At 45.5% G+C, this 17,690-nt stretch overlaps 1 protein-coding gene across 1 annotated transcript in view; it reads left to right on the top strand.

Annotated features, from left to right (window-relative positions):
• cabin1 (calcineurin binding protein 1) overlaps positions 1–17,690 on the top strand; it is a 110,892-nt gene that overhangs the window by 15,179 nt on the left and 78,023 nt on the right. The window contains exons 10-25 of the mRNA XM_063195899.1: positions 880–988; positions 1,376–1,447; positions 2,136–2,255; positions 2,607–2,802; positions 3,154–3,287; positions 3,909–4,126; positions 5,192–5,264; positions 5,549–5,766; positions 6,824–7,444; positions 7,747–7,947; positions 8,428–8,745; positions 9,485–9,638; positions 10,430–10,542; positions 10,823–10,984; positions 15,575–15,781; positions 16,373–16,518. Of these exons, the coding sequence (XP_063051969.1) occupies positions 880–988; positions 1,376–1,447; positions 2,136–2,255; positions 2,607–2,802; positions 3,154–3,287; positions 3,909–4,126; positions 5,192–5,264; positions 5,549–5,766; positions 6,824–7,444; positions 7,747–7,947; positions 8,428–8,745; positions 9,485–9,638; positions 10,430–10,542; positions 10,823–10,984; positions 15,575–15,781; positions 16,373–16,518 (3,062 nt within the window). The remainder of the gene's footprint in view (positions 1–879; positions 989–1,375; positions 1,448–2,135; positions 2,256–2,606; positions 2,803–3,153; positions 3,288–3,908; positions 4,127–5,191; positions 5,265–5,548; positions 5,767–6,823; positions 7,445–7,746; positions 7,948–8,427; positions 8,746–9,484; positions 9,639–10,429; positions 10,543–10,822; positions 10,985–15,574; positions 15,782–16,372; positions 16,519–17,690) is intronic.

The following is a 17,690-nucleotide window of genomic DNA, read 5'->3' as shown; positions in this document are numbered from 1 at the left end:
TATAGGCTAAACGGACGCAAGGCAAGATGGGCACATGCGAAGGGACATGGGACATGATTTGTGCAGTCTGGAAGGCTACTACTGCGCGTTGTTTAAGCCCCGTTTGACAGTCGGGAACAACGGCACAAGAAACATGGAGGAATATTAAGGTATGATGACATACAGGCAAATCAGAAAATTATTTAAACCGAACATTATTAATGCCGCATGTGTCCTTGTCTTATCACTGCGCTAATTAGTCTCAAGACTTTCACAAGACTGAGGTGTTCACCTCTCGCCTTGGTCATTTTAATGTCCACTACTACTATGCATTGTAATGACAGATCCCAAAACAGGTCAGTTGAGATGAACTTCGCTACTTTATTTTCACGTGAAGGTTTTCAGTGACATTTCCAAACGCGCGCTGATGTGCAGCTGGTAGCTCGCTGCTGCCACTCATATTCGCAAGACTAGCTCTATCAGATTCCTCTCGCGCGTGAGACACAGGTGACACGTGACACAGGTGCTTCATGGGTATTGTAGGCTCGCGAAATCGCATTGCATTGCGCTTGTAGCAAAGACGGTCCGAGGGGGAAAACTACAAAATGCGGTGCCTCATCATTTAGAATAGTAACGGACCCGCCAGAATGGCTAGTGAACCTTCGGTATCTACTAGCCAACGCCGACTTTCACCCGCATTTGGCTACCTGGCGTGTGTTAGTGTTAAGCCCTGACACACACACACACACACACACACACACACACACACACAGCCATGCCAGGTAAAGAACAATCAAACATGCACATGCACACGCTCACATACACACACACTCATGCAATGCAGTGAAGTGGTTCAATGAATGGATTTTACAACCCCCCCTCTATCCCCCGTTCTCCCAGGTGCCCCAGCCCCCCACCCCTGTTGTTGATGGCCAGGGTTTGTCCCAGACAGGCAGCTGTAGCCCCTCCTCCTCCCAGCTCTCCCTGGCTGACCAGATGCCCAGCGCAGGTACCTCCACCTCACCTGACATTAAACATGGCCTGTTTATCTTTATGGTCTATTTTATTATTTTGTCTTGTTCCCACAACTCCATGAAACACTAGCTGTGTTTCAGATGCTGCACTTCGGTCACTATGTTTCAGTGTGTAATTAATATGTTTCAGTAATCAATGTGTGTAATCAATATGTTTCAGTGTGTAATACGCCATGCACACTGAAACATGAACACTGAAGTGCACAAGTGCACAATTTGAGATCCAGCAACTATGTCTGTCAGTCCGGAAACGGTTTTGGTGTTCAACGTACGTAAGTGAGTAGAGAGTTGAGACTGTGTGTTGCAATGCATTGATGACGTGTCGTGCTGAATTGTCTCTCTGTGTTGATTGTGTGTGCCAGGCCAGGCTGCGGGCCTTGTGTCCCAGGGGGAGACCTCCTCCCAGGCAGCAGCCATGCAGACAGACACCCAGAGCCAGAGCCAGAGCCAGAGCCAGAGCCAGAGCCAGCCTGCTCCTCCTACTACTGCTACCGCACCTCCTGCTGCTGCTGCTGCTGACCCTGTTGCTGCAGCTGACCCTGCTGGTAGGCAATATGACAATATATATATATATCGTTATCTTGATATGGGGGCAGCCATGGCTCAATGGTTAGAGCGCAGTTCTTCAGATCAGAGGGTTGTAAGTTCGAATCCCACCCTTACCAGCACCTTCATCTATGGCTGAAGAGACGTTGAGCTAGCCACCTAACCCCACACTGCTCCAGGGCCTGTAACCAATACCCTGTACCTAAAATACCTGTAAGTCGCTTTGGATAAATGAAAGCGTCAGCTAAGTGTAATGTTATGTAATAATAATAACAATAATGTAATAATGTAATGATATACACTTTTCTATCATGTCCTATTGTGATAAACTAGTTTCCTCCATTATTCCAGCTAATATACAATTTCATATCATCTTGCATTAGCATTTCGTGTTGTCACTATGCAAGCTCTGAGTTCACATAACTGTAAAAAGAAGAAGTAATAGATTAATTGTAAAGAAATTAAAGAAAAAAAGAAAAAGTGAATAACTGAACCTATGTGATTGTGGTATATTGTGATATTGTTATCGTGATATAAAGTAATCCATATGATGTGTGTTTTTTCCTCATCTCCCAGTGTCACTACCTCCTGGTGTCACTGCTCCTCAGACTGCCAACCCAGACCTCCCTCCCCAGAGCCAGGACACAGTGGAAATCGCCACCACCACCATCTCCACCACCGCCGCCGCCGCCACAGGTTTGGATTAGTCGCCAGCGCACCTATCACCCAGACAGACGATCACATTAGATCTGTCCTCTCTTTTTGCCTCTCTGTCTCCATCATTGCACTTATTTCTGACTATTTTGTATAAATGGGAGCGGGAACAGGTAGTGTTTGCATAGCATTATTAACAGATGGACAGATAAGAAAAACACCAGAAAAGTAAAAGGGCTTTGCAAAGTTGCAGAAGAGATGTGGCATCCCTGTGTGTGGCAGTGAGTAATCCTGCCGTGAGGAATCAGGTGAAGAAAGCAGTGTGGGGACACGTGTTCTAGGGCTCAATGGTAGCAGTGGGTTTAGTGTGTGTGATGTCATGTATTTCCTCAGGTGTTGTGGAGCCTGTTGGGGCGGGGGCGAGTGCGGGGGACAAGGCGAAGAAGGCCACCAAGAGGAAGAGGGTGGTGGAGGATGCAGGCGGAGAGACAGCCAAGAGACGCTCGGCTCGCGTCCGCAACACCAAGTGCAAGAAGGAAGAGGAGAAGATAGACTTCCAGGAAGTACTGCTCAAGTTCCTGCCCCCCAGGTACCAATACATTATATTACATTACATTACACTACATTACATTACATTAAAATACATTTTATGGCATTATATTACACATTATATGGCATTATATTACACTACATTACATTACATGGCATTACATTATTTTACACTGCATTACATTGTATTAGTACATTATAGTGCATTACATCATTTTACACTATTTTGCATTATATTACTTTAAAGCTGCTGCTCAAGTTACTCCCAGTACATTGCATGACATTATAGTACACGACACCATATTACATTACATTACATTACATTACATTACACGATATTGCATTATCCCTGTAACTCCCTGTACTGCCTCATCTGCCTGTGTTGTGTCAGCCTGAGGAAGTTCGACCCTGCGGATGATGAGGAGAGCCTGAGCAACATGGATGCCCAGTGTGACGACAAGACCAGCGCGGAGACCGACGGCCCCAGCGGAGAGCCCACCGACTACATCGGCTCCATGGAGGAGGGTGAGTGGCTCTAGCCTGGGTGTTGTAGCGTAGCCTCGCGACCAGGAGAAATGAAGCAATGCAGTGACACACAAAAATAATGGGGTGAAAAAATGAGTTGGTTTTATTACACCAAAGTCCATAAAAGTGAAGAAGCTATTAAAGAGGTTAGAGGAAAAACTAATCAAAACTTATAAAAAGTCAACTAAGCAAACATGGACTGGTGGAGTCACACATCGGACTTCAAAGAGCCACCAAAACAACCCAACACCTCATGTCCGGGGAGTCCTTTTAGTTTTGTTTTCCTTACAGTCTGCGATTCCAATTTCCAGATAGCAATACTGCTTTCTCTCTGCCCCCTGGATGATACAGCCAGTATTGTGCATGTTGGTCTACTGCTTCTTAAGCAACTATGTGCAGTAGGTCGCACGCGGCAAGTGTATTGAGGGCCTAAGATGTGCGCTACCGCCATCTACAGTCCTAAGGGATCTCTATTCATTCTCAACCTCCGCTGGCCTCCTAAAGGGGCGTTCAGCTGACGTCATGTGGATCCCAGAAAAATGTGGGCTTGATTTGTCTCTATCTTTCCCAGCAGCGTCTCTGGTTAAAATGTCTCTTGTCCTCCCCACTTCCTCCATTCAGAGCGCCAGGACGTGCACAGCTTCCTGTTGGCCAATCTGACCAATGGGGGCACTCTGGAGCTGATGATGCGTTACCTGAAGGCGGTGGGCCAGCGCTTCCTGTTGCCATGGCCACCGGGCCTGAGTGGCGTGGTGATGGAGGTCTACCAGTGTTGGAGGAAGCACAGCACCGGATTACCCAGTCCACTGCAGATGGACGGCAACGACAAACACCTCAAGGTATATGCACCCTCATACTACACTATAAACACTAACCTATATGCACAGCACCGGATTACCCAGTCCACTGCAGATGGATGGAAATGGCAAACACCTTAAGGTACGAACTGTACACTGACCAGTATATACACTAACCCATAAGCACAGCACGGGCCTTCCCAGTCCACTGCAGATGGACGGCAATGACAAACACCTCAGGGTATGACTTACACTGACCAGTATATACACTAACCCATATGCACAGCACATAAATATGCACTGTAAACTAACTCGTATACACAGTACCTGCCTGCCTAGCCCTCTGCAGACGGACGGCAACAAGAAACACGTCCGGATGAACACATTATACAATATCCCTCACTATACACTTAAACAATAAGCCACGAGAGGCTCGATTGATAACGGGCAAGGGGAGTGGGGCACGACGCGAAGCAGAGTGCCGTAAACGTCCACTTACCCGTGATCAATAGAGCATAACCCACGGACTCAAGTGGCTTATTGCTTATCTAACACTGTTACACTTAATCGCTGACCAAATTTCTTTAAAAATGCTTTAAAAACAATTAATTTGATCTGCGACGTTTAGTTGACAAGTTGAGGAATGATTGTGGTTACCCCGGGAACGTTACTCGGTGTGCATGCGTTCGTCACACTGCCAGACACACGCTACAAAAACTCAGCAAGGGGCGATAAACACAGCAGGAATAAAATGTCTTTGCAGTCACACCGATACCCCAACCACAGATGGTGCAAATATGTGCTCTTCTTGGAGACTCCCTACCCCAACAGCAGCATATTCTCATTACCGACGTAGATGCGCTGGGTCTAATTTAGACGCGCTTAGAATCTTCAGGTGGAAGGTGTAGGTTTATGCTCGATTGAACACGGCTATCAGCCAATCACAATCGAGAATGAGATCGCACAGTGTTGGATTGTACACTAACTCATCTGCACAGCAACAGCACCTGTAGATGGACAGCAATGAGAAACACCTCAGGGTAAAAACAAGTCATATAAAGTAACCCATGAAATACACATGCTCATGCACATGGTATGTGTCCACAGGAGATGGTGATGATGAGTTTGGCGTGTATGGAGCTGCAGCTGGAGAAGAGATCCCAAACCAAGAGCAAGCTGGGTAAGACTTACGGCTGCGTGCGTGCGTGCGTGCGTGTGTGCGTGCGTGCGTGCACAAAAAAAACTTACTCAGCCTGGTGTGTGTATATGTGTGTGTTTTCTGTTTCCTAGAGTCTCCTAGAAAGCAGATGTAATTCTCAATGTGTCATGTAAAGAAGAAAATATGTGTGCATGGTTGTGGTGCGTGTGTGTGCATGCATGTGTGTGTGTGCGCGCTTCCCAGTGTAAGTAAACTGTGCGTGCGCGTCTCCCAGTGTAAGTAAGCTGTGTGTGTATGTCACCCAGTGTCTCCAAGGAAGCATGGTGGTGTCCATCGGGGTGCGAGGGTGCCTGTGGACGGAGATGAGGATGAGGATGGAGAGCAGAGTTTTCCGGGCCCCCATCACCATGCCGACCTGCTGCACATCACCCTGGCATCCAACAACCCCGGCCTCTTTGGAGAGCAGTGGTGGAGCTACGTGGTGCGCGTCTACTGGTACAAGGCTCGCTACTTCACACTCATGGTAAGGAACATGTAGACACACACACACACACAACCCTGTTCTGTTTGGAGAGCAGTGGTGGAGCTACGTGGTGCGTGTCTACTGGTACAAGGCTCGCTACTTCACACTCATGGTAAGGAGAGAACACACACACACACACACACAGGCATGAGTACACATGTACACACACACTGCCATTCATCGTAGATCACACTTCTTTTTTTCTGTTGTTGCTCTTTCAGGGAGAAATAGATGATGACTTGGGTAGTTATGTGGACAGTAATATAGTGCAGTGTAATGTAATAGCATGGCATGTGATGTACGTTGATGACAAAAACCAACAAGGTCGGCACCTGAGCCTACACTTTGGACCCGTGTATTGCTTAGTGCGTCCACTCCCAAAAAGTAGTACAGTAATCACTTGAGGTAATGAAAAATGGTCCTAAAAAAAACAACGAAACATCTGTTGCTCCATTTTTTTACCTCTTACTTCTGTTGTAAATTTCCGGCTACAATATACCTTTTTCACTGCGCCTCCTTTTTACCTCATGTGATGTACGTCAACACAATGTGATGTCCTTTCAGGGAGAGATGGTCGAGGCCTTGGACTGGGGCTGCACGATTATGGAAAAAATCATATTCACGATTATTTTGGTCAAAATCATAATCACGATTATTAATCACGATTATTGATTTTTGCAGATTTTTTTGAAAATTATAACAAGATGAAATATAACGAAGAATGAATGACATACGGGATGAGCAAAATAAAATGAATTGTAATAATTTTGTAAAGGCAATAGCATGAAACTTAAGTGGACAGATTTCTGGCCAGAAACACCAGCATGTCAGTATGTTCTGGCTTCAAGGACGCTCTCAAAAGTAGGTCACTATTGCTACGATTAAATCGCGATTAAAATCATGAGTTCGATTTCACTATTTTATCACGATTTTGATTATTTTTTTGCTCCAGGGACTGTAACCAATACCCTGTAGAACAACTGTACGTTGCTTTGGATAAAAGCGTTTGTCAGCCAAGTGTAATGTGATGTGATGTGATGTGATGTTGTTCTTTCAGGGAGAGATGGACGACGCCTTGGACAGCTATGACGTCTGCACCGGCATTCTGAAGAGCAAAAACCAGGAAGAAGGGAAGAAGAAAACTGAGGAAGAGACAAAAGAAAAAGAAGACAAGGAGGAGGGAGAGAGGATGGAGGAGGAGGAGGAGGAAAAGATGGAGGAGGACGACGATGAGAAGAAAAAGGAAACCAAGGAGGAGAAGAAATGTGAGGAGGGGGAGGAGGAGAAGATGGAGGTGGAGGAGAAGAAACAGGAGGAGAAGACGGAAGATATGGAGAAGGAGAAAGAGGAGGATGAAAAGAAAGTGGATGATGAGACGAGAGAGATGGAAAAGGAGAAGAAAGAGGATGATGAGAAGAGAGAGAAGGAGAAAGAGAAGGAAGAGGAGGGGGAAAAGAAAGCGGAGGATGAGAAGAAAGAGGATGATGAGAAGAGAGAGAAGGAGAAAGAGAAGGAAGAGGAGGGGGAAAAGAAAGCGGAGGATGAGAAAGAGAAGAAAGAGGAGGAGGAGAAGGAGAAGAAAGAGGAGGAAGAGAAAGATAAGGAGGTGAAGGAGAAGGAGCTGTTCAGCGTTGTGATGCCGAACCTGCGAGTAGATGCCATCATCTCACTGGAGGAGGTCAGTCACACACACACACCAACACACACACACCCACACACACACACACACCATCACATACACACCATCACACACACACCAACACATCACACACACCACACACACACTCTCACACACACCATCACACACTCACACACACCATCACACACACACACACACACACACACACACACACACACACACACACACACACACACACACACACACACACACACACACACACACACACACACACACACACACACACTCATCCTCTCCCCTTATCCCTCTCCCCTTATCTCCCCCTCTCCCTCTCTCCCCAGATTGATAAGAAGTTGCGTAGTGTTGAGCGGTGCCAGTCCCTTGAGGAGATCCAGCGTCTGTATGAGAGTGGAGAGCACGCCACTGTGGTGCAGCTGCTGCAGCCGACACTAGGGGGCGGGGACGGACGTCTAGAGAGGCCACTGTCCCACGTCATGGCCAGCTCTGCCCCCGAGAGGCCCACGCAGCTGATGCTGCTGCAGGTAGGGTGTTCTCTCTCTCACACACACACACACACACACACACACACACACACACACACACACACACACACACACACACACACACACACACACACACACACACACACACACACACACACACACACACACACACACACACACACACACAAAATCGCCCCAACATTTTGTGACAAGATTAGTTGTAAGCCACTGCAGTACTGAGGCCTATACTACAAAGCTGGTTGAGGACAAGTTAAGGTTAAGTTAAGAGGTGAATCATCTAATAGAAGGGCCTGGAGTCCTCATTTTCTTAAGAAATTAAATGGTTTACCTCTTACTTCACCTAAACGTATCCTGAACCAGCTTTGTAGTATAGGCCCCTGGTTGGAGCAAAAGATGTTTGATCTTGAGAACTAAGTATGTGTTTCTTCTTTTACCTCCCCCCCCTCTCTCTCTTTCTTTCTTTTGTTCACCACCCCACCCTCTTCCTCCATCTCCCAGAATTCCCTGTTGAAGTTGAAAGACTACAGGAAGTGTCTGGAGTGTTCGGAGGTGTCCCTGAACGAGGCGGTCCAGCAGCTGAATGACCCGTCAGTTGTACCCTCCTCCTCCTCCTCTTCCTCCTCCATGATGCCCTCCTCCTCCGCTTCTGTTGCCCCTGCCGTGCCCCCTGGCAGCCCCGGGGGGCGTGAGGACTGGGTACGCACCATCACCATGCTCCTGGAGGGCATCGACTCCTGCCTGGAAGACGAGCCTCAGCTGTTCGCCAACGCGCAACGCAGCACCAACCTGCCGCGCCTCGCCAACAACCTCATACAGGTGAGATGGGGGAGAGCGAGACTCCGAGTGTGTCTGTGTGTGTGTGTGTGTGTGTGTGTGTGTGCATGTCTTTGTGTGTATGTGGAGGGGTAGATGGTATATTAAAATGTCTGCTAAATGCACCAGTCTTTATTCCTTTAGGAATGACTTTAATTTGTTTTGTGTTGTAAACGGATCACATATCTGTCCTTTGCTCTGTTGAGTGAGATACCTCCGTTATCATTGTTCTTAATGTATATATAATCCTCATTATGCCTTTTGTCGTCACTGTGCACATGGCCAATGTTCTGTTGTGTTGTGTTCTATTCTATTCTACTCAATTCTATTCTATTCTGTTTTATCTCATGTCTAGTTCTATTATATCCCTACTGTAATGTACTCTATTCCTAATGTCATTCATCCCATAATTCTATTCTACCCCGTAATAGTATTCTACCCTATAACTCTGTCCTCTCTTGTCTCTCCGTCTATTCTATTCTACCCCGTAATAGTATTCTACCCTATAACCCAGTCCTGTAATAGTATTCTGTTCTATAACCCTATTCTATTCTATTCTATTCTATTCTATTCTATTCTATTCTATAGTATTCTACCCTATAACCCTGTCCTCTAATAGTATTCTGTCCTTTAACCCTGTCCTCTAATAGTATTCTGTCCTCTAACCCTGTTCTATTCTACTCTATTCTATTCTACTCTGTAGTATTCTGTCCTCTAACTCTGTCCTCTGGTGTCTCGGCAGCTGATAGACCTGAGCATGGCGGTGGGGGAGGAGGGGAGGGAGGTGCACTTCTCCTCCGTGCTGCCCTGGATCCTCCTCTACCACCTCCTCCGCCAGCAGGAGAGGGGCTCCGCCTGGCCCCTACGCCACCGCATAGCACTGGAGGACGAGGAGGGTGAGGAGAACACACACACACACACACACACACACACACACACACACACACACACACACACACCACACACCACACACCACACACACACACACACACACACACACACACACACACACACACACACACACACACACACACACACACACACACTCCTCAGCCTGGCCACTTGTCCCCTGTAGAGGATGAATGCTCCATGATGTCTCTCTTCCTAATGCTGCTGAGTAACCTTTGACCTCTCTCTCTCCCTCTCCCTCTCTCTCTCCCTCTCTCTCTCTCTCCCTCTCCATCTCTCTCTCTCTCTCCCTCCCTCTCTCTCTCTATCTCTCTCCCTCCCTCTCTCTCCCTCTCCTTCTCTCTCTCTCTCCTCTCTCCATCTCCCTCTCTCTCTCCCTCTCCTTCTCTCTCTCTCTCTCTCTCTCTCTTCCTCCCTCCCATCTCTCTCTCTCTCTTTCTCTTCCTCCCTCCCCTCTCTCTCCCTCTCTCCCTCCCTCTCCCTCCTCTCTCTCTTTCTCTCTCTCTCTCTCTCTCTCTCTCTCTCTCTCTCTCTCTCTCTCTCTCTCTCTCTCTCTCTCTCTCCTTCTGTCTCTCCCTCTCTCCTTCTCTCTCTCTCTCTCCTTCTCTCTCTCTCTCTCTCTCTCCTTCTCTCTCTCTCTCTCTCCTTCTCTCTCTCTCTCTCTTCTTCTCTCTCTCTCTCTCTCTCTCCTTCTCTCTCTCTCTCTCCCTCTCCCCCCCCCTCTCTCTCTCTCTCTCTCTCTCTCTCTCTCTCCCTCTCTCTCTCCCCCCCTCTATAGAGGAGGAGTGTGCCATGCTCCCATCTTCTCTGATGCTGTTGAGTACCGCTCATGAGTATCTGGGCCGACGCTCCCTCTGTTGCCAGGCCAACGGGACCCTGCTCAAGTTCTATGTAAGACACACACACACACACGTGCGCACGCACACACACTGTACACACACACTGTACTTTACAAACACACAGACATTTATGTTCCTAACCTTCAAAATGAAAGATTCCTCATTTGATTCATCATTTGTCAGTTTATTTCTGACCATTCCTTGACAACTGCCAACGTCCCAAAAATTCCTGCACTTTGCAGCCCTAACTTTGCTACTGAACTGTGTGTGTGTGTGTGTGTGCGCGCGCGCGCGTGTGTGTGTGTGTGTGCCCGTCTGCGTGTGTGTGTTAGGTCCACGTCCTGGAGAAGGAGGTTCGGGTGTCGCGTGCGGACAACACGCACCCTTATAAGGAGGAGCTGGAGATGGCCCTGGAGCAGTGCTTCTACTGCCTATACGCCTACCCCAGCAAGAAGAGCAAGCCCCGATACCTGGAGGAACACTCCGCACCACAGGTCACGCGCACACACACGCGCACACACACACACACACACACACAAGGCAAGGCAAGGCAAGGCAAGGCAAGTTTATTTATATAGCGCATTTCATACACAGGTGCAACTCAATGTGCTTCACAAAGTTAACAAATGTAAATGAAAGGAAACAGGGAAGAAAGAAGGAAATGAATTAGAGTCAAAAAGCATTTAAAAACATTAAGATAAAACATAAGGTAAAAATAATAATAAAATAAAATAAAATGAAACAAATTAAATAAAAAATAAAAATAATAAGAATAAGTAATTTAAGCTAGGGGAAAGCATCTGAGAACAGCTTTGTCTTGAGTCTAGATTTAAAGCTATCAATAGTGGGTGCATTTTTTATGTCATCTGGAAGCTGGTTCCAAAGCTTTGAAGCATAGAAGCTAAAGGCTGCCTCTCCACACTTTGTTTTGACTTTTGGAATCACCAGCAAATTCTTCTCTGTTGACCTTAGTGACCTAGTTGGTGCATACAGCTGAAACATATCCAGTAGATATGTGGGTCCCATTCCATTTAGTGATTTAAACACAAGTAGCATAGCCTTAAAATCAATTCTGTAGCTTACTGGGAGCCAATGCAGCGATCTTAAAATTGGAGTAATGTGGTCGAACTTCCTTGTCTTTGTAAGAACCCTTGCAGCTGCGTTTTGTACAAGTTGAAGCTGTTTAATGGTTTTATTGGGGAGGCCAGTAAAAAGACTGTTACAGTAATCAACTTTACTAGAAATAAAGGCATGTATTAGCTTCTCCAGATCATGTTTAGACATCAGGCCCCTAAATTTAGAGACGTTTTTTATGTGATAAAATGCAGACTTAGTAATAGCTTTCATGTGACTGTTGAAGTTTAGGTCACTGTCAATGAGGACCCCAAGATTTTTAACTGTTTCCCTTGCTTTCAGTCCCTTCGTTTCAAGGATAGTAGCAATCTTTTGTCTCTCCTCTCTTTTCCCAAATATAATTACTTCAGTTTTATCTGTGTTCAGCTGGAGGAAATTGTGAGACATCCATTTGTTAATTTGGTCCATGCAATGATAGAGTGATTCAAGGGGGGTATAGTCATTTGGGGACATAGATAAGTAGAGCTGGGTATCATCCGCATAGCTATGGTAATTTATGGAGTTATTCTCAATAATGTGTCCCAGTGGCAACATATACAGATTGAACAGTAGTGGTCCCAGAATGGAGCCCTGGGGGACCCCACAATCCAGAGACATTGGTGATGAAGTATGTCTTCCAATGGCGACAAAAAAACTTCTTTGTTGTAAGTACGATTTTAACCAGTCGATCACTATGCCCGTAAAGCCAACCCAGTGTTCCAGTCTATGTAGTAGTATAGAATGATTAACTGTATCGAAAGCAGCACTCAAATCAAGAAGTACCAAGACGGATGATTTGCCAGCATCAGAATTCAATCTTATGTCATTCATAACTTTAATAAGAGCTGTTTCAGTGCTGTGGTAGGCACGGAAACCTGATTGAAACTTATCAAAATAGCTATTAGAGATTAGAAAAGCAGTTAATTGGTTAAAAACAATTTTCTCTATTATTTTACCCATGAATGGTAGATTGGATATGGGCCTATAGTTGTTTAGTACCAGTGCATCCAGGTTGTTCTTTTTCAGTAAGGGTTTCACAACTGCTTCTTTCAGACAGCCTGGGAATATGCCTGTTTGTAGTGAGGTGTTGATGATCTGAAGTACATCTGATGATATTAGATTTAAGATGGATTTGAAGAAGGCTGTTGGTAAAATATCTAAGTCAGATGTAGAGGAGCTAAGACTTTGTACCGTTCTATTAAGAATGTCCACATCAACTAAATGAAAATTTCTCATGAGGTTAGGATTTAACTTCACCATAGCAAGCTGGTCTGAATCTTGGGTCGGTTGCACATGTGTGAGTATGTTTGCACGTATTTTTTCAATCTTTCCTTTGAAAAAGGATGCGAACTCATTGCATTTGCTGACTGAGAGGAACTCAGAGGGCATTAGATTTGGGGGCCTTGCTAGCTTTTCCACAGTGCCAAACAGGACACGTGCATTATTAATATTTCTGTTAATTATGTCAGAGAAAAAAGATTGTCTAGCTTTAGAAATTTCTTGGTTGTATTTCGAGAGTGTGTGTTTATAGATTTGGTAGTGGACTTCAAGTTTGGATTTACGCCACTGTCTTTCAGCCCTCCTGCATTCTTGCTTTAGCAATATAACTGTGGGATTCTTTCTCCAAGGTGCTTTTTCACGTCCCACTGTTTTGATTTTTTCGGGGGCAATAACATCCATAATACGGGTCATCCTTGAATTAAAATTAACCATGAGATCATCTGCACTCTCTGAGGTTTGACTTTGGATCTCTGAAAGTGCTTGCTGAAAGAGTGAGGCTGTCTCACAGTTGATTATACGTTTTTTGACTGTAACAGATTCCCTTTGAACATGAGGGTACATAGAAACATCAGAAAAAATGCAGTAATGGTCAGAAAAGCCATAGTCTTTGACACTAGCACAAGCATTAAGGCCTTTTGTTATTATTAGGTCTAAAGTGTGACCTTGGTTGTGTGTTGGTCCTGTTACATGCTGTGTGAGGCTAAAAATGTCAATAAGACTTAAAAATTCCTTAGCATAGACATTCTCTAAGTCGTCCACGTAAAAATTAAAATTAAAATCGCCTGCTATAAACAAGCTATCATAGTTCACACAAACATTCGACAACAGCTCACCAAATTCCTCTAAGAAGAGTGGTGCAGAAAGTCTTGGAGGTCTGTAAATAGTCAATAACAGTATGTCAGAAGAACATTTTAGAACTGCAGCTAAGTATTCAAAAGATGAAAATTCACCTAGTGATGTCTTTTGACATTGAAACAGTGCCTTGAAAATAATTGCTATCCCCCCTCCCTGTTTATTCTGCCTTTCTGTACTAATGAAATTAAAGTGTGACGGAGTTGCTTCTATAAGTGTGATAGAGCTAGTGGATTTTTCCAGCCATGTTTCAGTTAAAAATAAAAAATCAAGGTTGTGGGTACAGATAAACTCATTGACAACAAAAGGCTTGTTCCTTAGAGATCTACTATTCTGTAAAGCTAATTTAGCATTGAGCATTGGAGGCATTTCCACTGTGGTAGTGAGTTTTTTTGGGACAAGTCTGAGATTTCCCATGCTTGCCGTCTTGGGGGAATGTATGCGTGTCCTCAAGAGACCTCGTTTTGTTGTTAGAACTGGAATAAGATTGTCCACGGGTCCCCTTATCTGCTTATTTTCAAAACAACTGTTACTATGTGGGTAGGGACCCAGTTGATATCAGACTGTGCTTTCAACCATGTCATCCTCACTGATACTACTGTACTCCAGAGCACAGACAGGTGGTTGTGGGGCCTTGCCTTTTTTGGGTGCAGTCATGGATGGAAGTATCCTTTTAGATTTTGGGGTAGAATGAGGTTGACCTTGAGAAATATCCGCATAGGAGGCTTGGTAGGAATGTCTGGGGGTAGAAAAGGTAGATCTGGCATAGGGGAGTAGTCTCGCCATAGTTTCTGGAAATCTCAGTCTGGGAGATGAAGATGGTGTTTCGTCGTTCCGGGAAGGTTGTGATTCCATTGGTGATTGCATTTTGTCGCCGTTGCCAGGGCTTGCTGGTGGCTGCGTTTCGCCACATCTGGGGGGTGAGTTTGGTTTTGAGGAAACCACATTTCCTATTTCCTGTGTGGACAGTCGCTTTTTGGCAGACCTGGGAGGTGAAATTGGTGATGCCAATGGCATTTTGCCAGTCCGACAAGGAGGTGAACACTTGATCTCCGGCGAGCGGCTTGCTGCCAGTTTCTGTGACAGATCTTCCAGCTGTTCCGAAAGCTGGTTCAGTTTGTGGCGAGTTCTGTGTGTTCCGTTGTTTTCCACTTGAGCAGAGAGGGACTTGGCTACGTCATCTGTGTGTGTGCTTTCGCCAGTCTGTGGCTCAGTTTGCACACTTACAGGCACAGAGGGCTTGTTGAAATGCCCCTGTGTCTGAGTGGATACAGATACAGGCCGCTTACACACACACACACACACACACACACACACACACACACACACACACACACACACACACACCTGCCTATACGCCTACCCCAGCAAGAAGAGCAAGCCCCGATACCTGGAGGAACACTCCGCACCACAGGTCACACACACACACACACACACACACACACACACACACACACACACACACACACACACACACACACACACACACACACACACAGAGGCACTAGCCACCATCCCCTTCCATTATTTGTTTTTTTCCTTAATTTCTTTCTGGGTCAATAAAGTTGCCCTCCCCTGTCTTCCATTCTCTCCACTCCTCTCCTTTGCTCTCCGCTCCTCTCGCTCTCATCTTTTTGTCTTTCCTCCCGTGTTCTCCTTTCCTTTGCTTTCCTCTCCTTTAACTCTTTCCTCTCCTCTAACTCTTCCCTCTTCTCTTCTCTTCTCTTCTCTTCTCTTCTCTTCTCTTCTCTTCTCTTCTCTTCTCTTCTCTTCTCTTCTCTTCTCTTCTCTTCTCTTCTCTTCTCTTCTCTTCTCTTCTCTCCTCTTCTACCTGACAGGTGGAGCTGCTGTGGAGTAATGCCTTGTTCCTGTTCGACTACTTCAAGCCGCGGACGCTGCCAGAGTTCGACAGCTACAAGACGAGCACCGTGTCGGCTGACCTGGCTAACCTGCTACGACGCCTCTCCGGCATCGAACCCCCCTCTCATGCACCCACACTCACCATGGACGACATATCGGACTATATCGATGGGGTTGGAACTAAGGTGTGTGCGTGTGTGCACGTGCGTGTGTGCGCGCACGCGTGTGTGTAAGAGAGAGTGCGCTTTGTGGAAATGAGAATGTTTTTTTAGTGGCAGGCTATAAAAGGGCGTCCACTTTGGCTAGCCAAGCACCAGCAACTCCTGCACAAAAAATGTCTCGACACATCGCCAACACTCACAAAATTCAGCAACCCCTGCATTTACAAGGACTTGGATTTGAAGCATGTATGTTGATAAAAAAAATGGAGATCCTAAAAGAACACTTTTTACACTATTCAGAGATGGAGTAGGCTGTTCTAGAAGCATAGAAGATGTTTCTGGTTTTAAGAAAGTAAACGAACTGGACTGAGGAAACCATCAGAATACCCGGGTCTGTAGCGTCCACTTCGTATCTGAAGTTATTGTGACCATCCATTTTGTTATTTTGGGGAAAAATACCTGGCTAGTTTTTTTTACAAATATGCGGTAAATGGTTGATTCTGCTCCAACCCGCGCGCTGCTCCAAAGCGCACACAACCCAATTACGCCACATCTGTACAAACAGTAAAGGGGTCTATAACTGTGTCATGTCTGTATTGGCTTGCTTGTTGGCAGGTGCCTGCTCTTCCTGAAGGAACCCCACCAGCGCCCCCTCTGGTGAACGAGATGTACTACCTACTGGCGGACTACCACTTCAAGAACAAGGAGCAGTCCAAGGCCATCAAGTTCTACATGCGCGACATCTGCGTCTGCCCCAACCGGTGAGCTAATCAAAATAATAATAATTTAAGTAATAATAATTACAATAAAGTCAAAATCATTTAATGCTCATTTATTATTTATATACAATATCTCCATCTGCCGCTCCTGAGTCACATGAGACCTGTGCAAGTGACTTTAATTATAATTCATTTATTCATTATTTAGATTGACTCGTCGGGACGACATGACATGACATAACATATAAATTAGTAATACAAGACATACAGTGCCCTCCATAATTATTGGCACCCCTGGTTGAGATGTGTTAAAAGCCTTAAAATAAATTCAGTGTTTATTGCAGAAGAATACTGTCACACTGAAAATTGTAGGAAAATGTAGCCTTCAACTCAAATGAATTGTAAGAAAATAAAAAAATCCCTGACTAAAAAATTATTATTTTTCATTAAATCACCTGTTCCACAATTATTGGCACCCTTAACAATTCCCAGGAAATAAATATAATTGAAGCATTTCTGTCATTTCTACAGTAGTTTACAAAGTTTACCAGAGTATGTAGGAACATTTAATTAGTAATTCATCACTTCCTGTTTCCCTGGGGTATAAATATGACGTGACACCGAGGCCATTTCTCTTATCCACTCTTAAACATGGGAAAGACAAAGGAACACAGCATACAAGTGAGGCAGATGTGCGTCGACCTTCACAGGTCAGGCAGAGGCTACAAGAAGATTGCCACTCAACTGCAGATGCCCATATCCACTGTGAGAGGAATAATTAAGAAGCTCAAAACAACTGGAACAGTGGTAAACAAGCCTGGACGAGGACCCAAGTTTATTTTGCCACCACGCACAGTGAGGAGGATGGTAAGAGAAATCAAAAGATCTCCAAAGCTCACTGTTACAGAATTACAACAAATGGTAGCATCCTGGGGTCACAAAGTCTCCAAATCAACCATCAGGCGCTGTCTACACGCCAACAAGCTGTTTGGGAGGCATGCACGGAGAAAACCTTTCCTCACTCACAATCATAAACGCAAGCGTCTGGAGTTCGCAAAGCGGTATTGGGGCTTCAACTGGGACCGTGTGCTTTGGTCAGATGAGACCAAGATTGAGCTTTTTGGCAACAAACACTCTAAGTGGGTCTGGCGTACCACGAAAGATGCGCATGCTGAAAAGCACCTCATACCCACTGTGAAGTATGGGGGTGGGTC

The sequence above is a fragment of the Engraulis encrasicolus genome, chromosome 3 (genome assembly GCF_034702125.1).
Source record: "Engraulis encrasicolus isolate BLACKSEA-1 chromosome 3, IST_EnEncr_1.0, whole genome shotgun sequence".
Taxonomy (NCBI): Eukaryota; Metazoa; Chordata; class Actinopteri; order Clupeiformes; family Engraulidae; genus Engraulis; species Engraulis encrasicolus.
The sequence above is the reverse complement of the archived record's forward strand: the minus strand, read 5'-3'. Positions and strand labels throughout refer to the sequence as shown.